Source organism: Eptesicus fuscus, chromosome 11 (genome assembly GCF_027574615.1).
Source record: "Eptesicus fuscus isolate TK198812 chromosome 11, DD_ASM_mEF_20220401, whole genome shotgun sequence".
Taxonomy (NCBI): Eukaryota; Metazoa; Chordata; class Mammalia; order Chiroptera; family Vespertilionidae; genus Eptesicus; species Eptesicus fuscus.
Window position 1 is genome coordinate 80,105,915 of NC_072483.1, and position 20,927 is coordinate 80,126,841.

The 20,927-nt window shown below is 44.2% G+C and overlaps 2 protein-coding genes across 10 annotated transcripts in view; one reads left to right on the plus strand and one right to left on the minus strand.

Annotated features, from left to right (window-relative positions):
- Positions 1–2,785: 2,785 nt before the first annotated feature.
- Positions 2,786–20,927, plus strand: part of METTL21A (methyltransferase 21A, HSPA lysine) — a 40,315-nt gene continuing 22,173 nt past the window's right edge. For 2 of the 3 annotated variants that reach the window (XM_054723473.1, XM_054723475.1), the window contains exons 1-3: positions 3,520–3,799; positions 5,449–5,560; positions 11,399–11,715. In XM_054723473.1, the coding sequence (XP_054579448.1) occupies positions 3,599–3,799; positions 5,449–5,560; positions 11,399–11,715 (630 nt within the window). In that variant the 5' untranslated portion in view covers positions 3,520–3,598. Of the gene's footprint in view, positions 2,803–3,519; positions 3,800–5,448; positions 5,561–11,398; positions 11,716–20,927 lie in introns of those variants that run through there. The other variant, XM_054723474.1, reaches the window with a different exon arrangement.
- Positions 15,765–20,927, minus strand: part of CREB1 (cAMP responsive element binding protein 1) — a 58,304-nt gene continuing 53,141 nt past the window's right edge. For 5 of the 7 annotated variants that reach the window (XM_028151148.2, XM_054723469.1, XM_008145232.3 and 2 more), the window contains one exon: positions 19,852–20,760. In XM_028151148.2, the coding sequence (XP_028006949.1) occupies positions 20,616–20,760 (145 nt within the window). In that variant the 3' untranslated portion in view covers positions 19,852–20,615. Of the gene's footprint in view, positions 16,014–19,851; positions 20,761–20,927 lie in introns of those variants that run through there. The other 2 variants (XR_008557528.1, XM_054723471.1) reach the window with 2 other exon arrangements.

Sequence of the window (20,927 nt, forward strand, 5' to 3'; positions counted from 1 at the left end):
CACACACACACACTCATGCGCGCGTGCGTGCGCACATGCACACACACACCACACAGACATCCAGCCATAAAAAAGGAGATCATGCCATTTGTGACAATGTGGATGATCTTGAAGGCATTATGTTAAATGAAGTAAGTTAGACAGAGAATGACAAATAGTTTATGATCTCACTAATATGTGGAATCTAAAAAACACACACCCCAAAACAAAAAATCAAACAGAAATAGAGATTAGTGGTTGTCAGCGGTTGGAGGTTGGCGGGTGGGGGAGAGGAGTGTAGGTACAAACTTCCAGGTATAAGTTCTGGGGTGTAATGTATAGAATGGTGACTCTAGTTAACAATACTGTATTGTATATTTGAAACTTGCTATGAGTAGATTTTAAAAGTTCTCAGCCCAAGGAAAAAATTGTAACTGTGAGTGATAGATGTTAACTAAACTTATTATGGTGATAATTTTGCAACATATGCATATATCAAATCACTGTGTTGTACACCTTAAACTAATACAATGTTATATGTCAATTACATATCAAATACTGGAAAAAAAATGCTCCATATCATATGTCATTAAGGAATTGCAAAGTAGCCCTCGCCGGTTTGGCTCAGTGGATGGAGCATCGGTCTGTGGACTGAAGGGTCCGGGGTTTGATTCCAATTAAGGGCACATGCCTGGGTTGCGGGCCCAGATCCCCAGTGGGGGGAGTGCAGGAGGCAGCCAATCAATGATTCTCTCTCATCATTGAGGTTTCTATCTCTCTTTCCCTCTCCCTTCCCTCTGAAATCAATAAAAATATATTAAGAAAACAAAACAAAAACAGCAACGAAATACCACTACAGACCTAATAAGGCGGCCAAAATCCAAAACACTGACACCACCAAATGCTGGGGGGGCTGAGGAGCAGCCGGAACTCTCATTCATGCTGGTGGGAAGGCCACACGGTAAGAGCACTTTGGGATACAGTTTGGCAGTCTCTCAGAAAACTAAAAACACTCCTACTACATGATCCAGCAATCATGCTCCCTGGTGGCTCCCCAAAGGAGTAAAAAAAACAAACTTAGGTGCACACCAAAGCCTGCGCATGGATGTTTACAGCAGCTTTATTCCCAATTGCCGAAACCTGGAAGCAACCAATACGCTCTTTATGTGGTAAGTGGATAAACCGTGGTACATCCACACAATGAAATGTTATTCAGCACTAAAAAGAAATGAGCTACTAAACAATGAAAAGACATAGAGGAACCTTAAATGCACACTACCACGTTCACGAAGCCAATTGGAAAAGGCTATGTATTATACGATTACAACTATATGACATTCTGGGAAAGGCAAAACTATGGAAAGAGTAAAAAGACCAGCGGTTGCCAGGAGTTGTGGAGGAGAGAGAGCTGAATAGGCAGAGCACAGAGGATTTTTAGGGCAGCGAAACTACGGTGCCTGATAACATAATGGTGGGTATACGTCATTATACAGTTGTCCAAGCTCATAAAATGTACACCACCAAGCATGAACCCTAATGCAAACTGGTCTTGGCGCGTTAATGTGTCCGTTAGGTCCATGGATTGTAACGAATGTACCTCTCTGGTGGGGATGTTGATAATGGGAGGCTATGCACGTGTGGGGGCAGGGGGAGTGTATGGGAAATCTCAGCATCGTCTCTCCAGTTTTGCTGTGAACTTAAAGCAGCTCTCAAAAAGACATCCCATAAAATATTAAAAATAAATAAAAAGAAACTCAGCAAAGCAAAAAATAAAATAAAATAAAATAAATAAGGACTTTCACTGGAGACCTTCAAAGTTCAATTGCGCCCCCGAACCGGGAGAGGCCTGGCGCGCCCCCTGCGGGAAGGGAGAGGGGGTGCGTGAGGCCTCGCGGCGGCACCGGAATCACCCGGAAAGCTCTTCAAAATACCCCTGCGGGGTCCCAGCGACCCCACACACGGCAGGAGGCGCTCCCGGAGCTGAGTACCGGGGGTGGAAAAGCACTCGCGTTCATTCACTCCAACGTTCAGCCCGGGTGAGACTCCGAGAGCGTCGGCGGGTGGGGTGAAGGAACCGGGGGTCAGGGTCGAAGCAGAAAAGGAAAGCTGGAGTCTGCCCCCCCTCCCCGTGTGCTCACACCCGGGGGTGCTCACTGCAGCCTCCGCCGGGGCAAGGTCGGGGCCGGGTCCCTGTGGCACCCCCGTTCTACAGCCCAGGCCGGGCGCCCAGGGTCGGCTACGCGTCCGCGCTCTGACCTCCCTTGGTGCCGCGTGCACGAGTGGGTGACCGCGACTCTTCGGGGCGAACCTTCTCCCACACCTGCCAACGGCCACCTACCCAACCCAGGCATGCCCGCACCCAGTTACACAGGAAGCGTGGAAGCAGCACGCGAGCGCAGCCGGGGCCGCGCTGGGGGCTTCCCTCTCGCCGGCCGCCCGAGCGTTCCCAGCCCCTGTGCACCCCGCTCTCCGCCGGCGCTGCCCTCGGCGGCGGAGCCTGACTTGGTAGCCGAATACCCTGGGCCCCGGGGTGCGGGCCGACCACCCCGCAGGCAGCGTCCCACGTCCCAACCCCCCAACCCGCCCCCCCCTCCCCCGCCTCTCCCGGACAGCGCAGCGCGCGCGCCGGCCTCGCGCCCCCCAGCAACCGCGGGCACCTGTCCTAGCGGCTGGGAATCCGGAAACGCGTGTGGGGCCGGGCCGCCCTCCGCCGCCGCCTGTCCCGCCCCCGCCGGCGTCTCCGCCCTCCGGCCCGCCCGCCCGGGCGTCTCCGCAGCCGCTGGGGGCGGGGAGCGCAGCGCGCACCACGCGGGCCGCTCGGAGGTGAGTAGCGGCCAGGCCGCGCCTCGGGACCCAGGGTGTCCCCGGCCGCGCTCCGGGGCGGCCTGGCGCACCTTTGGCCCTTCTCCAGGCAGCTCCCGGCACCCCGGGGTGGGTGGGCGGGCGTCCCGCTTGGCCTGGGGTCCCCAAGGGCCCTGTGGACCCCTTCACCGCCTCCCATCTCCACCCCGATTCCGGGAGCTCCGGTGCCCGCGGGAAGGAAGTGCGCGCCTGTGGGCGCTGTAGAGGGGCAGGCGGAGGCAGGTTTGGGGGACCCCCGGGAGGCCTCCTAGCTGCGGGCGACCAAGTCTGTTCAGGACCTAGGGCCGCGCTCTCCCCGGGAGCGACTCGGAAGCCACCCGTGTCTCCCTGCCAGTCTCCGGGAGTTGGGAGTGCGTGCACCGTCCTCCAAAAAGTAGGACCATGGAGCCGGTCTCAGTGCAGGCGCGGTCCGTGGCTGTCACCAGTGAGCGCACCACCGTGGAGGGGGTGGAGGCAAGACCAAAACAAAACAGCAGAAACACCCCGCCACCTCGCTCACCCTCAAGCCCCCCTGAGTCCTGACAGCGAAGTGTGGAGGGCATCCTGCAGGAGTTGTGGCGTTCTGGGTGCTTTTGCCCAAAGACACCCTTTGGGATGAATTCAGAGCCACATCTCACTTCCCATGAGACTGGAAGAACCATGTAAAAGGAATTCGACAAAAGCTTTCCACATCTCTGTTTATTCCTTTGAATCCATAAAATGACCTTAAAGAAAGCATTCAGGCCTCCGAAGAGAGAATGCACTTTCTGGCCAGAGCATGCAGGATTCTTTTGCCCAACAGGTTAAAGGGAGCAGAGCTGGCACAGTGGAAATGGCCCTGGTGCCCTATGAGGAGACCGGGGGAATGGGGTTGCAGAAATTCCACAAGCCTCTTGCCACCTTCTCCTTCGCAAACCACACCATCCAGATCCGCCAGGACTGGAGGCAACTGGGAGTCGCAGCCGTGGTTTGGGACGCGGTAAGCAAATCCTGGGGGGCCTCTGAAAATTGATTATAACACTGGTCCTTATTTAAAAAGAAATAAAAGAGCAGCTTTATTGAGATATAATTCATATACTGTACATGTCACCTAAAGTGTACAATGAACTGATTTTTTAAAGTAAATTCAGAGTGGTGCAACCATCACCATGCTCAATTTTTAAATATTTTCACCACCCCCTCCCCTCCAAAAATACTCTACCCACTAGAATCACTTTCCTGATCGTCTTCCCCAAAAGAGATTGCATTTTAGGGGTGGATAAAGGAAAGTTGAGGGAAGTTAAAATACTGCACAAAGGATATTGTAAAATGACAAAGCCCAAAGTGAAGATCATGTGTTTTCTTTTTCTTAATTATTGTTTATTGATTTCAGAGAGGAAGGGAGAGGGAGAGAGAGAGAGAGAGAGAAACATCAATGATGAGAATCACTGATCAGCTGCCTCCCACACATCCCCTACTGGGGATCGAGCCCGCAACCCAGGCATGTACCCCTGACTGGAATCGAACCCGGGATCCTTCAGTCCACAGGCTGATACTCTGTCTATTAAGCCTGCAGTCCTGGTCCCCCACAACTGCCCTCCCCTGCAGGCCTGGTCCCCCAACTGCTCTCCCCTGCAGGCCTGGGTCCCCCGCAGCTGCCCTTCCCTGCAGGCCCAGTCGCCCCCAACTTCCCTCCTCTGCCGGCCTGGTCACCCCTAACTGCCCTCCCCTGCAGGCTTGATCGCCCCCAACTGCCCTTCCTTGCAGGCCTGGTCCCCCCCGCCCCCCCCCCCGCCAACTGCTCTCCCCTGCAGGCCTGGTCCCCCACAACTGCCCTTCCCTGTAGGAAGTATTAAGGAAGTCAGAGGCACATTTAGAAATAAAAATCAATATGTCCTAACCGAGTAATACTTCAAGGAACCTAGTCTAAGGGAACTACATGAAAAGTTTTCCTAGACCGAGTAGTAAAGATAGACAGTAGCGAGGAATGGGTGAGCCTCCTAAGTGCTCACCGAGAAGAGCAAGTGCTAACTAGACCAATAGTCAGTGGCCATGAAAACCAACGATTTTAAAGCCATGTCAGCAGTGTACAGTGCTCCTGTAGCATTGTATGCGAATGCTCACTCCCAGGCCAAGTGTCCAGAATGTGGCTAACACTCACCCTGTGATGCCCAGTAACGCGTGGCGAGGGCTCCTGCCGGGGGATGACCAGAGGGAGGCATGCGGCTCCGGGAGCCTCGGGGGCTGCTCCGCTTTCCTCCTGGGGGGCGTTGTGGCCTTGCTGCCTTGAGCTTGGTTTAGAAACCGGACATGCCCTTCAGCAGAATCACAGAGACTGTTCATGCCAGGGAGTCTCGGAAGTGACACCTAAGTGACACCCAGATTCAGCAGCCCCCGGTGTTGTGTGGGCGGTGTCGTGGACCATTGCTGTCCCCGTCAGGGCCCGGGGCAGCCGCTCTGTGGGACGCTGTGCCGCGCTTGCTCTGGGCGGTCACCTCCCGCAGCACCTGCTTTCGGTGCGTGCGGTTCGCCTGGGCGCGGACCCTGGCAGAGGGAGAGGGGTGCGAGGATGTCTCCTGCCGGCGCAGAGCCCACCGGAAACTCCAGCACTTGTTGACTTCATCACAACCCCCCTGTGTTTGGACGCAGGCTGTCGTCCTCTCCACGTACCTGGAGATGGGAGCCGTGGAGCTCAGGGGCCGCTCTGCTGTGGAGCTGGGTGCTGGAACGGGGCTGGTGGGCATCGTGGCTGCCCTGCTGGGTGAGTGTGGCGCGCGAGCTCGTGCCCTTGTGAGCGGAGCTCGTCGAGGGGTGCGTCTGCTGTCTTCTTGATGTAAAACCCACTGTGTGTCACCCCAGACTGGATTCTTTTTCTGCCCCCTGTATTTCTTTATTAGGAGTTATGGCCTACCCGCTGGTGCTCTTAACTCCAATCCAATAAGGCTAAATTCTTCTCCCTCCCTCCCTCCCTCTCTCTCTCTCTTAAAATATATTTTTATTGATCAGAGAGGAAGGGAGAGAGAGAGAAATGCCAGTGATGAGAGAGGATCATTGATCAGCCACCTCCTGCACTCCTCGCACTGGGGATCGAGCCCACAGCTGAGGCATGTGCCCTGACCGGAAATTGAACAGTGACCTCTTGGTTCATAGGTCGACACTCAACCACTGAGCCCTGCAAGCTGCCCCCCCCCCCTTGCTCTTATCTTGTTATTTACACTTCTCATGAAGATTGCTTTGCCCCCTCAATTTCATGATGCTGATAGTATGATCTGAAGGTGACTTGATTTCAAAGAGAATTGTCTTATTCATGTACATAGTTTTTTTTTGTACAATTTAGGTGCTTTCCCATACACTGTTGGATTTAACCCTGGAGGTGGTGAGAGCAGGTAGTCTTTTTCCCCTCTTGCAAAGTTGGCCCTGCTACTGAAAGATTGTTTTAACGGTTTCACCACACTGTGTCACTGTATACAGTTTTGAATTAATATCAAGGTTTGTCATTTTTTGTTTGTTTGTTTGGTATACAGACATTAATTTAGGCCTGAAGTATTTTTAAGCCTCATTAGTATTTGATTTTTCTTTATTCATTATTCATCACTATTTCTATAACATCTGGCTCATATAGTTTGCGTTAGGCAATGATGGAATAGACCAGCTTCTGAGAGTCCATGTGTAATATTCACACTTCAATGTTGTCACTTGGGGCTCCTGTTAGAATGCAGTTCTGACAGGAAGGTCTGGCCCGAGAGCCTGCAGGTGAGGAGGATGCCGACACCTCACTGATTTCTGCCCTCCTCCTATCTTCTTTTTCTGTATTCCTTTCTCTGTTGAAATTTTCCTTCCAAATTAAAATAAAAGAAAAGAAAAAAAAAGAATTAAAAAAACCCCACATTTTGCCTTCCAAAATGCAATGGGGAGCATGGGCAGGTGGTGGTTAAAGTACATGGAAACCGATGTAGGCTTCTGTCTGTAGACACAGCGCCTGGCCACTGACGAGCGCCTGCTGCTCCCCTGCCTTCTGTTCGTCTGGGGTTAGCCCGGTAGCAGTCCCGTGGGTGTTAGGTGTTATTCTGCAGTTTCATCTTTCACATGAAACGGGTCCCAGGAGATTAAGCCACTCTCCGAAGTCCTGATCCTTGGGCCCCTGAGACTCAAAGGAGGCTCTTCAGACGCAGCAGCCCCAGTTTTCTTTTTTCCATGACACGGACGTCCCTCTGCTACTAGACACAGCGGGAGCTGAGGCTGCGTCTGTTTCCTCCGGGGAACAAGGGCTTCATGCAAAACTTCACTGGCTGGCCGCCCTCGCTAGTGTGGATCAGTGGATAGAGTGTCAGCCTGCGGACTGAAGGGTCCCAGGTTCGATTCCGGTTAAGGGCACATGCCCAGGTTGCGGGCTTGATCCCCAGGAGGCAGCCTATCAATGATTCATCATTGATGTTTCTCTCTCTCTCTCTCTCTCTCTCTCTCTCTCTCCCCCTTCCTCCCTGAAATCAATAAAAAAATATATATTAAAACAAACAAACACAAACTTCACTGGCTGGTACAGTGACACAGTGTGGTGAAGCCCACAGGTTTAGAAGGATACTCGGTTTTGACACGTCTTTTAACTTCCACTAGCTGAGTGACCTTGGGCAAGTTGCTTAACTTCGAAACTGCAATTTCCCTATAACACAGGGAAACAGTCGCACTCATTGCACACTGATGATCAGATGAGGTGTGTGTGGAAATCTGTTAGCTCACTGGTTGGCACAAAGTAAACGCTTCACCAGTGTGACTGGCTCTCGGAGTATTTTTGTTTCTGGTCTAGAAACTGCACCTGTGGGGCGGGAACGCCAGGATAAGGCTCTTCAGAGACTATCACAGAGCGAGTCGGGGAGTGCTCACTGGTGGCGGGCCGTGTCTGCAGGTGGCTTGAGGGTGTCTGGGGTGGTTGCAGCTGGATGCCGGCCACCAGCCTCCACCCGGATATAGTGTTGGCCTCCTCACTGTATTGTAGTCAATAATATACGCAGGTATTACTGACTATACTAGAGGCCCAGTGCATGATTGAATCATGCACGTGTAGGGTCCCCTACACGCTTTCGCTTTCAATCACGGGGGAGCTGGGTGCCTGTCTGCTGGTGCACCAGGCCTTTCGGAAGCGGGATGTGAGCTCGCTGCCCCAGAGGCCCCTTCTGTGCCCCAGCACAGCCATGGCGCAGACGCTGAGCTTGCGCTGCCACTGGCGACGCGAGCTCAGTGTCCTGCTGGCCCAATCGGCTACCCCGGCCACCCCGAGTCCCGCCCCCTGTGCCTCCCGCTGGCCCAATCGTGGGCGTAGCGGAGTGATGGTAATTTACATATTACCATTTTATTAGGTAGGATTTCCTATGCCGTTCTTACATCCCTGTGACTATTTTGTAACTACCAATTTGTGCTTAATCCCTTCACCGCTTTCGCCCAAAGCCTTTTCAAAACAGGACCGACGAGGCCCTGCGTGATCTGCCTCCCTTCCTGTTACTTTCGTGACCTCATCTCCTTCTGCTTTGTTCCTCATTCACTCATTCCAGCCGCTCTCGCCTCCTCCTCCCCCCGCCCCCCGGGCCTTTGCCCTTGCTCTGTTGCCTGCCAGGAACATCCTTCCCCCACGTGCCTGTGCCGGGCCCTCGGCGACTCCTCCTTCAGGCCTCGCCTCAGCCTTCTCAAGGCCTTCCCCTTCCACCCCGCCTCACATTTCACACCCGGCTTCCTGACTGCCTGACACTTCACGTCTCTTTCCTGATTTATTTTTTTCCTTGGTGCTTATCTCTCACTAACGTACTGGATGGATGTTCTTTTTTTAAAGCCTGTTATTGTGTGTTTCCTCATTTGAATGCAGGCTCTGGGAGGGTGGGGTTTTGTCCGGTGGCCACTCGAATGTTTGTGTAGTTGATAGATGTTCCAGGGGAACGGTCGGCTGTCCTCAGGATCTTATTAAGACTCCTGGAACGCCGAGCAGGTCAGAAGCAGCCTCAGAAATCCCCGAGACAGGCATTAGAGGAGGCCTACATGGAAGAACTATTGAAATAAACACCGAGATGATATGCAAATGACTAGATCGCCCCATATGGCAAGCACAGTGCTCTGTGACTGTTAAGAAATCCAGAGCCCTAACCGGTTTGGCTCAGTGGATAGAGCATCGGCCTGCGGACTGAAAGGTCCCAGGTTCGATTCGGATCAAGGGCATGTACCTTGGTTGTGGGCACATCCTCAGTAGGAGGTGTGCAGGAGGCAGCTGATCAGTGTTTCTCTCTCATCGATGTTTCTAACTCTCTCTCCCTCTCCCTTTCTCTCTGTAAAAAAATCAATTATACACACACACACACACACACACACACACACACACACACACACACATGAAATCCAGAGATAGCCCTAGCCAGCTTGGCTCAGTGGATAGAGCATCAGCCTGCGGACTGAAGGGTTGTGGGTTCGATTCTGGTCAAGGGCATATGGGTTGAAGGCTCGAAACCCAGTAGGGGGCGTGCAGGAGGCAGCCGATCAGTGATTCTCTCATCATTGAAGTTTCTCTCTCTCTCTCCCTCTGTCTTCCTCTTTGAAATCAATCAGCATATATACTGTATATAAGAAATCCAGAGATAAAGTTCTGAGTCAAACTGGGAAAGGCTGGCTGTGATTTCAGGAGAGATGAAGGATCACTGACTCCCGCTCCCAGGCAGCACGCTGCCTAGCCATGGATAGACAAAGCGGTAGGTCCGTGCTTGTAACATCTAACAACCGGAACATTCTCACAGTCTCACACTCAGGATTGTAAATGTCAGAATGAATTACATACCGTTCTAACCTAGTGTTGCAGCTCAAGATAAGAAACCTGAAGTATAGCTGCCTCTGAAATGGTGCTTACCACAGCAGCTCCGGAATCCGGGGGGATTCCCGTGAAGATAACAAACTGAAGAAGGGGGCAAATGGGAACTTTAGGAAAGAATGAGACAGAATTTCAAATTCCAGAATTGATAGGGCCAAAATTAAACAGTATTATACATGCCATGTTGTTATTCTAATGTAGATGAACAGGATTGTTTCAGGGCTGAATTTTTGTGGTGCCTCATTTTAAGGGTTCAGCCTCTCTCACATATATTGGTTCAAAAAATTGGTGGATCTGTTGTTCACAGTGAAAACCCACAAGAAAGAGATTAGTAAAATATTGCCTCACTAATTTTATACACTGCATGTGGGAACCCAGCACTTAGAGGACATGCTCCCACATTGTAACCTACAGCACTTCAATACAACCTAGTAACTTCTTTTCAGATTGCAAGAGAATGATTATTTGGAAAGTTACAGAGGTAGTAGAAGTGAGCCAGCTGGGCTGTGTGGGCTCAGGAAACAAGTTACAGAGGCAGGAGAAGGGCCCTTGGATATTAGGAAAGAGAAAGGCAAAAGTAAAAGGCCTGGGGGAAGGCGGGGGAGGCAGGGAAAGGAGGAAGGGGAAGTCAGGGGTATGCTTCTGAGAGCCAGAGAGTACACCACAATCTAGTAACTTCTAAGTTTACCATCCTACCTAATAATAGAGTAATATGCAAATTGACCGTACCTTCACCATGCCCACGATTGGCCAGGAGGTGCGGGGGGGTCGGGAGGACGGGCAGGACTCGGGGTGGCCGATTGGGCCAGCGAGACGCTGAGCTCGCGTCGCCAGCGGCGGCGCAAGCTCAGCGTCTGCGCCATGGCTGTGCTGCGGCACAGAAGGGGCCTCTGGGGCAGCAAGCCCACATCCCACTGCCGACCATCAAAAGTGGGGAGCTGGATGTCCGCTCCGGCACCAGCGGACAGACACCCAGCTCCCTCGCAATTGAAAGCGGGGAGCTGTGTGTCCACTCTGGCACCAGCGGACCCCCTGCCATCAAAAGCGGGGAGCAGGCTGCCAGCAGTGTCCGCGGAGCGTGCTAGGCTTTGCGGGGCAGTGGATATGGCCTGGATGGCAGGTTAGGCCTAGGGGACCCTACACGTGCATGATTTAATCATGCACTGGGCCTCTAGTTTTTCAATAATCACACATGTGCGCTTGCGCGCCCGCGCACACACATACACACACACACACACACACTCATAACATAAATACATATAGGTTAGCTGCTTTATAACAACATAAGGGAAGTAGACTAGAATTTCTTAGTAGCCAATTAATCTCGATTCTTTTTAAAGCTTTAATCCCAGAAAGTAGCCCTTCCCTGTTTCTGCTATCTTGTCATCTTCATAACCATTTGCTCCCAGATTTTTCATTGTTGGACTCGGTTTCACCCAGAAGCCTACTGGCTCCGAGATTGCGCCCTAATGAACGAAACGTAGAGGTAGACGCCTCTGGAGGGAGGGCCAGCTCTGCCTGCAGAATTGAGAAGCCCCCGCTTGCTGTCACTTGGGACCCTGCATTTTATAAGGTTCACTTTTACAGTAGGCTGTGCAGAAGGAGCCACTGGTCATTGTTCTAATCGGCAACCACCCTGAAGGGCATGATCTGCACATCTGGTGGAATATCTACAGACACCCACCCTGCCGTTTAACTTGACCGAGACCTATTAGTTGTACTGATGTGAAATTACTTTCTCTCTGTCCCACGTTCTAGGTGCTCAGGTGACTATCACGGATCGAAAAGTAGCATTAGAATTTCTTAAATCAAATGTTGAAGCCAACTTACCTCTGCATATCCAACCCAAAGCCGTGGTTAAGGAGCTGACTTGGGGACAGGATTTGGGGAGCTTTTCACCTGGAGAGTTTGACTTGATACTTGGAGCTGATATCATATATTTAGAAGAAACATTCACAGACCTCCTTCAAACTTTGGTGCATCTCTGTGGCAACCACTCCGTGATTCTTTTAGCTTGCCGAATCCGCTATGAACGGGATAACAACTTCCTAGCGATGCTGGAGAGGCAATTTACCGTGAGTAAGGTTCACTATGATCCTGAAAAAGATGTACATGTTTACAAAGCCCAGAAGAGAAACCAGAGGGAGGGCTTGTAGTTGGCTGTAATTTATAGGAATGTTGTCATTAAATGTGTCAATTAAGGTCATAGCCGGGGGAATCTAACCATGTTTAATGAAATGGCTTACTGTACAAAAAGTCTAACCAAAGGTTCTCGAGGAACAAACTACTGTGAGTTTATAGTTACTATTTCACTCACTCTGAAACTCAATTAACATTAAGAGGAAGTGTGAACTTTGGTTCATGTTGTTTCTGTATCCCATACGCTCCCTCCTGATTAGCGGTTTTCACTGATACCATGAAGGGCTGGCATAATGGCATCTTCAAAGCAGTGAGCTTGTTTTGCTTTAGGGAGAGTCTAAATCATGCAAATCACTTTAAGCACATTCTGAGATATATGTTTAGCTCATTTTTCTAATTTCTGAGTATAAAACAAGGTTTAACATACATTCCCTGAGCTGTTAATGCTGTTGAAACCTTTTGTCTGCCCGTTTTGGTCTTAAATACTTTTGGTTGTTTGAGATTGGGATGCAAGTTTTCTACAGTCTCCATAGCATGCTTTTTGGATTAATTTCAGATGTAGGTATATGAACAAAGGAATCGGTAAAAATAACATTTTAGTTACTTTTGAAAGCATGTAAAATCTTGGACCTCCATGTGCTGTGACTAGGTTATCGTCTTCAGATCAAAAGTCATAGCTTTTCCCTTCACCTTGCCCCTTCCTCAAATGTTTTTGTAGTTCTTTCTTAGGCTTTCTCTGCCTCCTCAGAGTGCATAGGATGACAATGAAAAAGTTTTAAATCTCACCCCTCCATGAGAGGTTAGTCTCCAAGGATAAGTTCCTTCCTTAGTGTACTTGGCATTGCTTGTTTAGATTCCATCAGCTTCCTGAGGACCACGAATGCTCTGCCTTTTGCCTCCCCAATGTCTAGTAGTAAATTTGTTGAGTGAAAAAAAGATACATTCCATTTAGATGATATTCATCGTTGGGTTAAATGATTGCTACATTGTTTCATGATTATCTTTGATAGACTTGATGAATGAACCAACATCCCCCCGTCCTTTTTTATGATGTAAAAGCTTAACAAATGTAGACCACAAGAACATTATAATCTCAGTATGGTATTTGATGTTATAGATTTTCTTTGTAAAACATCAGAAACAAGACCTTCTTCTTCCTTTTAACCTTTGAAAGAGTATCTTGGATATGAAAATACCTGCTACATTATTTTCTGCATATTGTAAATAGAGGATTTATTTTAATAAAGGTGAATTAAAGCCCTAGCCGGTTTGGCTTAGTGGATAGAGCGTTGGCCTGCAGGACTGAAGGGGCCCAGGTTCGATTCCTGGTCAGGGCACATGCCCAGATTATGGGCTTGATACCCAAGTGGGGGGCATGCAGGAGGCAGCCGATCAATGATTCTCATATTTGATGTTTCTCTCTCTCCCTCCCTTCCTCGCTAAAATCAATAAAAATATATTTAAAAATAAGGTGAATTAAAAGTTCTGAGTATTCTGTGATGTATCAGTTCAACACAATTCTGATAGATGCCCAAGAAATAGAAATACCCATTGTTTACCAAATCCATAAAATGCCAGTATTGTACATGAACGTGGTCTTTTAAAACAAGTAAAACAAGAGCCCTGCAATATCAGCACTAACGAAAGGCCAATCACATTCAGCCATGCTATTAGAAATCATTGTATTAATTGGAATTCACCTCCTTTGCTTTAAAATCCCTAAACTTTGGCCTGGCCAGCATGGCTCAGGTTGAGCATCGACCTATGAACCAGAAGGTGACGGTTCAATTCCTAGTCAGGGTATATGCCCGGATTGTGGGCTTGATCCCCAATGTGGGCATGTAGGAGGCAGCTGACCAATGATTAACGATTCATCACTGATGTTTCTCTCTCCCTTTCTGAAATCAATAAAATAATATATACATATCTATACACACACACACACACTCTTTGAATGATATATGTAAAATGATTTGGGGTGGAGAGCTTCAAGATGCCTAGATGCTCTACCAAGAAAGCACTGATAGGGTTGTTTTACATTTTCATAAAGCACTAGAAGCCCTGGCCAGGTAGCTCAGTTCATTCATGTCCATTGTCCCTATTAACATCACCTTTTCACTCTAAAAAATGTCTGTCTGTATAATAAATTATGTGGTGGCCACTCTTCGTAGAAGAAAAAAAAGAAAGTCAGATAATTCCTTTAATACAATGGCAGGTGTAACAGGCTTCATAAACACATCGTGACAATTTAGAAGTACTTAGAATAAATGCAACTGCTGTTTTCAGAAACTGAGTCAATAGTATGAGTCTTTTATTCATATGCTTTAAGCAAGGAGCAGATTAAACACATTCCCTCCTTTTATATGATCACAGAACTTCAGAATTATAAGGGGACCTGAGAAGTTAGCATTATTGTTCTTCCAATGCAAACATGCATTTTATGACATCAGATAATAGTTGGTCACATGTCTCCCATTGGTTGTCTCAATAGAGCAGTAACATCTCCGAATCTTCAAATAGGCACTGTTCAATCTTACTGAACAAAGAAATCTTGTGCTAAAAATTAGGAAGACAGTAAAATTAACTGAAGATATGTTCTTGTTGCTTGAATTAGTTTCCTGCTGCTCTGCAACACAAGCTTGTGATATATTCTAACATAACTTTTGCTCATTTAACAAAAGTAATAAACGTAAGTCCAAGAAAATATAGCTTAACACGACTAGCAAAAAACAAGATAGACCCCATCCCCAAAAAAGAGACTTTGAGTTTTTAAAAGCAAGTTTTATGTGACTGCACATAAATGTGTGTAAAAGGGCAATGACAGTTTTTACCACAAAGATTACAGTAAGAAAAAGCACTTTATGACAATATTTCACAAATTCACAAGGATCACTTTAATATACAAAGCAATGCTACCATTCTGAACACAAAGCAGCTATGTACATAGTGTTAATAAAATGCTTTATAATTCAGTACATTTTATTTCTTTACACAGATAAAGCACAAAAAGATTTAAGTAAAAAAATTAAAACAGGGATGTTTCTAGAATGTAGGAAATTGTATTAGAAATGTATTTTCCTCATTATAGTTCTTTATTTAGTATTCAACTCCAATAGCAACATCAGAGTTGAAAATCAATACCCTGTTTTGTGCTGATAATTTTTGGGGGAGGTATTTGTTACCCCAGTCCTCAAAGGAAAAACCAAAAAAAAGCAAACACCTTTCTCTCTAGAAACTTCCCTGATTATTGTTTCTAAAAATTTTCAAGTGATACATCCAGGTTAGGATAATTCCTTTTTGGGGTGGGGATGATAACCAACATGTGGACAAATCAGTTAGGGGCAACTTTACATTGGAAAACTGCTAACTAGCACTCTTCTTTGCCACCCCTAATCTATACTCACAGAAAAATGCTGACAAATTATTTCCCACTTTTAATATAAATAATTTTATTACACACACAAATTGGAGTGGCACCTGGATAAAAATACGTCTATAAAGCATTTACCGATTCAGTTTTAAAAACATAAGAAAATAAAACCTCCCAAACACAATGCTAGATCATTTCACTTGGCCAAATAACGTAAGATCGTATCTGCAGGGATTTTCTCCCGTCCTTACCAATTTTTCAACTATCTCAGATTGACTTTCACATCTCTGAAATGCTTCTCAGACAGAAGCTTGGAAATGCTATACTTCTGTAGGCAAGTATTAAATAATGCCTGTATAAAGCAGGTAGCATTTGAATTTCCTACTGCTGACCTTTTTCAAAGACATTTTCTGAAGACTGTTCCTTTTCCTTTTTCTTGCTGGTGAGAATTAAAAATGTATCGTTATACCAAGCTAGGACCTGCACCCACAGTACCAGAATGCAGACAGGTCAATATTTTCTCTGTGCTAAACAACTCTGCCTGTTTTATAATATCAATTTTGCTTCACAGGCTTTGTTCTATCCCCCCCCCCCATTTTTATTTTTTTAAAAAATAAATTTCAAGCTAAAACACCTGAAATATAATCCCTCCATTCAAACGTTATCTGGTCCCTCTTGAAGTCTGCCCCTGAGGACACATACAAAGGCTTAAGCTACATTCACTAATCGGTACGAACTTACCATGAGCATGAGACAGATGGAACTGCAGCACCCTGTTGGATTTATTTGAAATTCTTCCATACTGACTCAGCTTCAGGATATGTTCAACCCCGCAGGGATTAGTGCCTCTCTTAGCCAATGATTCTAGAAAGTCAAGGAAACCAGTTCCTAGTACATACAGTGACTGTGCAGTCAACTTAAAAAAGTCAACACATCAACATTAAAAGTATTCAAGATGTATGAAGTCACTTCAAGTAAGCCACTCACAAGTTCTGGTTGTGCTTTGTACAACGGAGTGAGCAAATTTTATCCCACCACTCTTCATCTAAAGGCTTACTAAGCACACTTCTTTCTCCCTCCTCATCTGAAATCAGTCAAATTTAGGCAGCATCTCTTTGATGTTAACCAGGCCAATTTTAAGTGAAATAAATTTAGTCAAATAATTACATGTGGCCTCCACTATGACAATAATTGCCTTGAAAATTCTTTTACCATTCTGGACAAATCCATGGATATCTTGGCATCTTATAGACAGTATTAATGTTGGGGTGAGGATAAGACACTCATTTAAAATTGGAAATATTTATTCACTTGAGTTGCTTTTCTATATTTATCCAAGATGAAAAAGAATAAAGGCCTCATCTTCTAATTAATGGGGCTAGACAAATCTAATTTACTGGTATTTTTCTTTTACAACTATAAGGCTAGACTGTAGGTGCTAAAATATTTTAATCAATGAAAATTTTTCATTTAAAAAAAGTCCCATTATTTGAAGAAAGGAGAAAGACATAAAAAGTCAGTTGACAATTAATTGATGAGGGAATTTCTCAAGTTGATAATACCCAAACCGGGTAATTTTTAAAAGTGCAAGTTATACCAAACATTTACAAAGAATATAATGTCAACATAATCCAAACAAATATACAACTTGTGTATTAAGTCAATGGGAAACAATATACCAACAGTCTTCAGGGCGACAAAGGCAATAAAATAAAGCCTCTTGAGAATAACTAAAAATGTATACAGTCACTTTCTGAAACACACTTTAATGAAAAAAATCTTAACTTTAAGATATAAGCTTTATTTAATCCTGCAAAATGAAGCAGCCTTTTTTATCTTCAAAATAGAGACAAATTTATGCTGACTGTATCTGATCACAGAATTTAAAACATCTTAAAAATGAAAAGAAGAAATCTAGATTGAAGTCACTTCAAGTAAGTAAAAGCATCCTGGTTTAAACAAACTTACTTCTTCCTAAGCCTTTGTATGATTCCACATGTCACCCGAATGGTCAGAATGATACTAGGGATTAGGCCTGAGAGACAGAGAGAAACTTCAGCCAGATGACTTCTGATTGGACAGCCTGCCTGGCTGGCATTGTGCTTTCAGATACTAGCACTGCTGCTGACCTTCCATCCAAACACATTTTCTGACAAAATCCCTGCTCAAATGAAAAGACCAAAATTCCTCCCCCAGGATGATTTCTGAAATGAGTGGTACCTTCTAGAAGCTATCTTCAAATGTTCTTACCACTGTTATAGCTGCCAGAGACAAAGCATAAAAACCAAATACTCTGGGGTGGAGGGAGTTTTCAAGTGACTAGTAACATGTTTAAAAGTATCAAGCCAAAGAAAACGAACAATAATAATTAAAAAAAAAAAAAAAAAACACTTGGAAGAAAATTAGAAGACAAAAATCAATCATGAGTGCTGGAGTAATGCAGTCCAAGAAACTATCAAAAGGTATGCAATAGAACACGCAAAAATGTAAAATTTCACCTAACCTCAATATACTATAATACTCGGCATTCCTGACTTGAGCTCTCAGAGCTTCAGATTATATACTGTATGTATATATATATATATATATGTACACATATATCATACAAATGCCATTCCCCCCCAAGAATATCGAAAGAACAGAGCACCTATGACAGTATTATGGTTGCCAATATGGTACTTGAGTTTGAAAATGAATGAACTTAAAATCACATCTGATATCAATTTTTTAATGTGAACACATTGGATCTAGCCCTTTCTAAACCACTTTTCAGTTAAACACTATCAAAGCTTGAAAACTAATAAGTAATATCAAAAATAAACCCCTCCCACTTCATTTTTATTAGTTAATCTATCCTATAGATAAAAGTGCCACATGGCCCTATGTTTGCAAAGTGATACCAAACTATTTTCTAGGCAAATCAGTAGCATATGTACAAATTCCTATGATAGCATTTCCATTCCCTTTTGGCCAATATGAAGAGAAAAAAACAACTATTACTGGTAAGATGGCCATTTATGTTCTTGGCTACAATATTTTTTTCATTATGTCATTTTCTTAATAAAAATTCTCAAAGTTGCATGCATAAAAACTAACCTTTCCCCCAATTCTTGTTAAAAAAAAAAAAAGGTCTGCACAAAAGATGCTTAATTTCTATAAACTGAAATCTTCAAGTCTCTCCAAGGGTCTAAAACAGATTTAGCAACAGAATACATTTGTTATCTCACCATTTAAGTAACTGACTTCAAACCAGTGCAATCATCCTCAAGGTATAAAGGACCCGGTCTTTATAACTTACAAATCCAACCATCTAATATGGAAGTGATTGCCTTGATTCATCAGGGACTAAGAGGACCACCAAATTTCTAATTAAATGGAAAGCCTAACTTTTGAAAAACGTATAACTTTCATTTACAACTTGCTAAATACTAGGCAATTTTCATTTATAAAGCTTATGACATTCAAAATGTTCACTTTGACTAATTACGAAAGAATTCTAGTTGGTGAACAAATTTGTGATTTTGCTTGGTTTCTGTTAAACCAGTTTTGGAAAATGACATCTCTATACTGGTATAGAAGTAATTTTTATACTATAACATTCCCCATTAGCTCAGCAGGATAAACATCAATCTTTACAATTGTTTGAAAGCCTTCTTGAGAATATGGAATATTGTCCAAATACACTACATCACTCAATTCTTAGAATGATGCTCCTTCATAAACTCTGTTCATCCTTGAAAAAAGACAGTGGTTTGTTACAAACAAAAATATACCTTTTACAAATATTAATTAAAAATTTTACTTTTAAAAATGGACCCAATAATTAACACCCATCTGCATATTTTAACACATTAACAAAGTAAACTTTAAAAAATAACCCATAACTGAACATAAAATACTAATTTTCTTGACTCTCTTCTAAAAGAAACAACCTTCTCAAATGAGAAATGATATCTAACATTATGTCAGTCTCCAATTTTTAAAATCCACCTTAGTTTTATTTTTCTTTTATTAGTCTTATTTTTCTATTAAAGAATAATTTTTAGATTTATCAGGCTTAGTGATCAAATGAATAATTAACAAAAAGTAGTATTGGAAACAATGTATGATACATACAAGCACAGACTGTTCTAGTCAGGAGTTAAAAAAGGTATCTCCTTTATAGAATGACAAAGACTATACTAGTATAGCTACTGGAAACTAAAAGCATAATTATCCCTTTTAGAAGAAAACAAATGCTTTGCAAGAATGATAATCTAAATGTTGTAGAGTACAGCAGTCATTCAAACATGTCTGAAGAAAATTACTTCCCTTGTCACATCTAATAGTATACTTTTCTGTCACATCTAATAGTGTACTTTTCAGAGCTATATTCTTACAACTGCATTAAAAAAATTCAGTAGAGATATTCTGTTAAAGTATGTTAATACGGAAAAGATTTAAAATAAGTATTTTCCTACACATTTTATAAACAAACATCACTTTGCTTTACTTAACATTTTGAAGGCTTTCCTATTGGTGGTATAATGTAAGTGCAAATGGGAACAGTTTAATTAGAAATTGTTTTTAAGTAAATGAGTGACAATATAAATATTTTTGAAGGCGATGACAAAAACATTTATTTAAAAACCTTGCTATATAACTCAGAGGGCTGGTTTGAGTAAAGCATCTTTTTACTAAGAATTTTGAACTAACTAAAACAAAATTTGTACTTACATTTATTTCAATTTAATTTAAAATTAAAATACCATGCCTTTTCATCCAGTTGGTTACTTCTCTTAATGTATTCAAAAATGTTGAACACATACAGAACTAAATTAAGAAGCAACAACTGCCCTATAGAAGAGCTGTAGTTAATACAGAATGTTTTTAAGAATCAAGGATGTTTTCAGTATTGAAGAGATTGTACATAGAAAGCACTCCAAATTCATTCTTACTTTCTTCAACACCATTCTTTAGAGGGTATTTCTTTTAATGATTTTACATAATTCACAATGAAAATGTAGAAACATCAATTTGGCAATCACTTCTTCATTGCACCTTACTTACTTTATGCATGTGGCCCACACATTACTTCAGCTCAAGAGGCTGGGGTAATTCTGTCCCTAAGGCAATCAAGGCGCTCAGCACAAACCTTGAAATTAAAAAAATTTTTCTTTTCCTCATTTCCCCCATCAATTTACAAAGTCAATCAATTATTACTTCTTGAGGATGGGGGATGAACTGCAAAAGTTTCTTCATGATTCCTGGTGCTGAAAACTTCTTGAAGGGAGAAGTGGAGGCAGGTGTAGGAACATTCACAGTTTAATGCAAAAGCACAAACGAATGAAACTCTGTAGTTGCTTTCAGGCAGTTTTGCGCATAGAAAAAAAGAAATGTTTAGAAAATAAAATGTTTATTTTGTCTTTCTGGTTGTGGCCAAGCCAGTTCTTTGTCCAATGTAACAGGTGAGATTTAAATCCCAAATTAATCTGATTTGTGGCAGTAAAGGTCCTTAAGTGCTTTTAGCTCCTCAATCAGTGTCTTGTTTTGGTTTTCAAGCACTGCCACTCTGTTTTCTAAACACTTCACATATTCTTTCTTCTTTCTACGACACTCTCGTGCTGCTTCCCTATAAGCAACAAAAAAGGAAATGTTATGTAACATTTCTGTATCACTTATTTTGGGTTGGAATACATTTCTTTTTTAGAAAGTTAGCTCATGTTATTTTAATATATTATAAATTTAGCATTTGAAAGAAATACAGAATGAATTGGAAATTGCCTTACATAAAACATT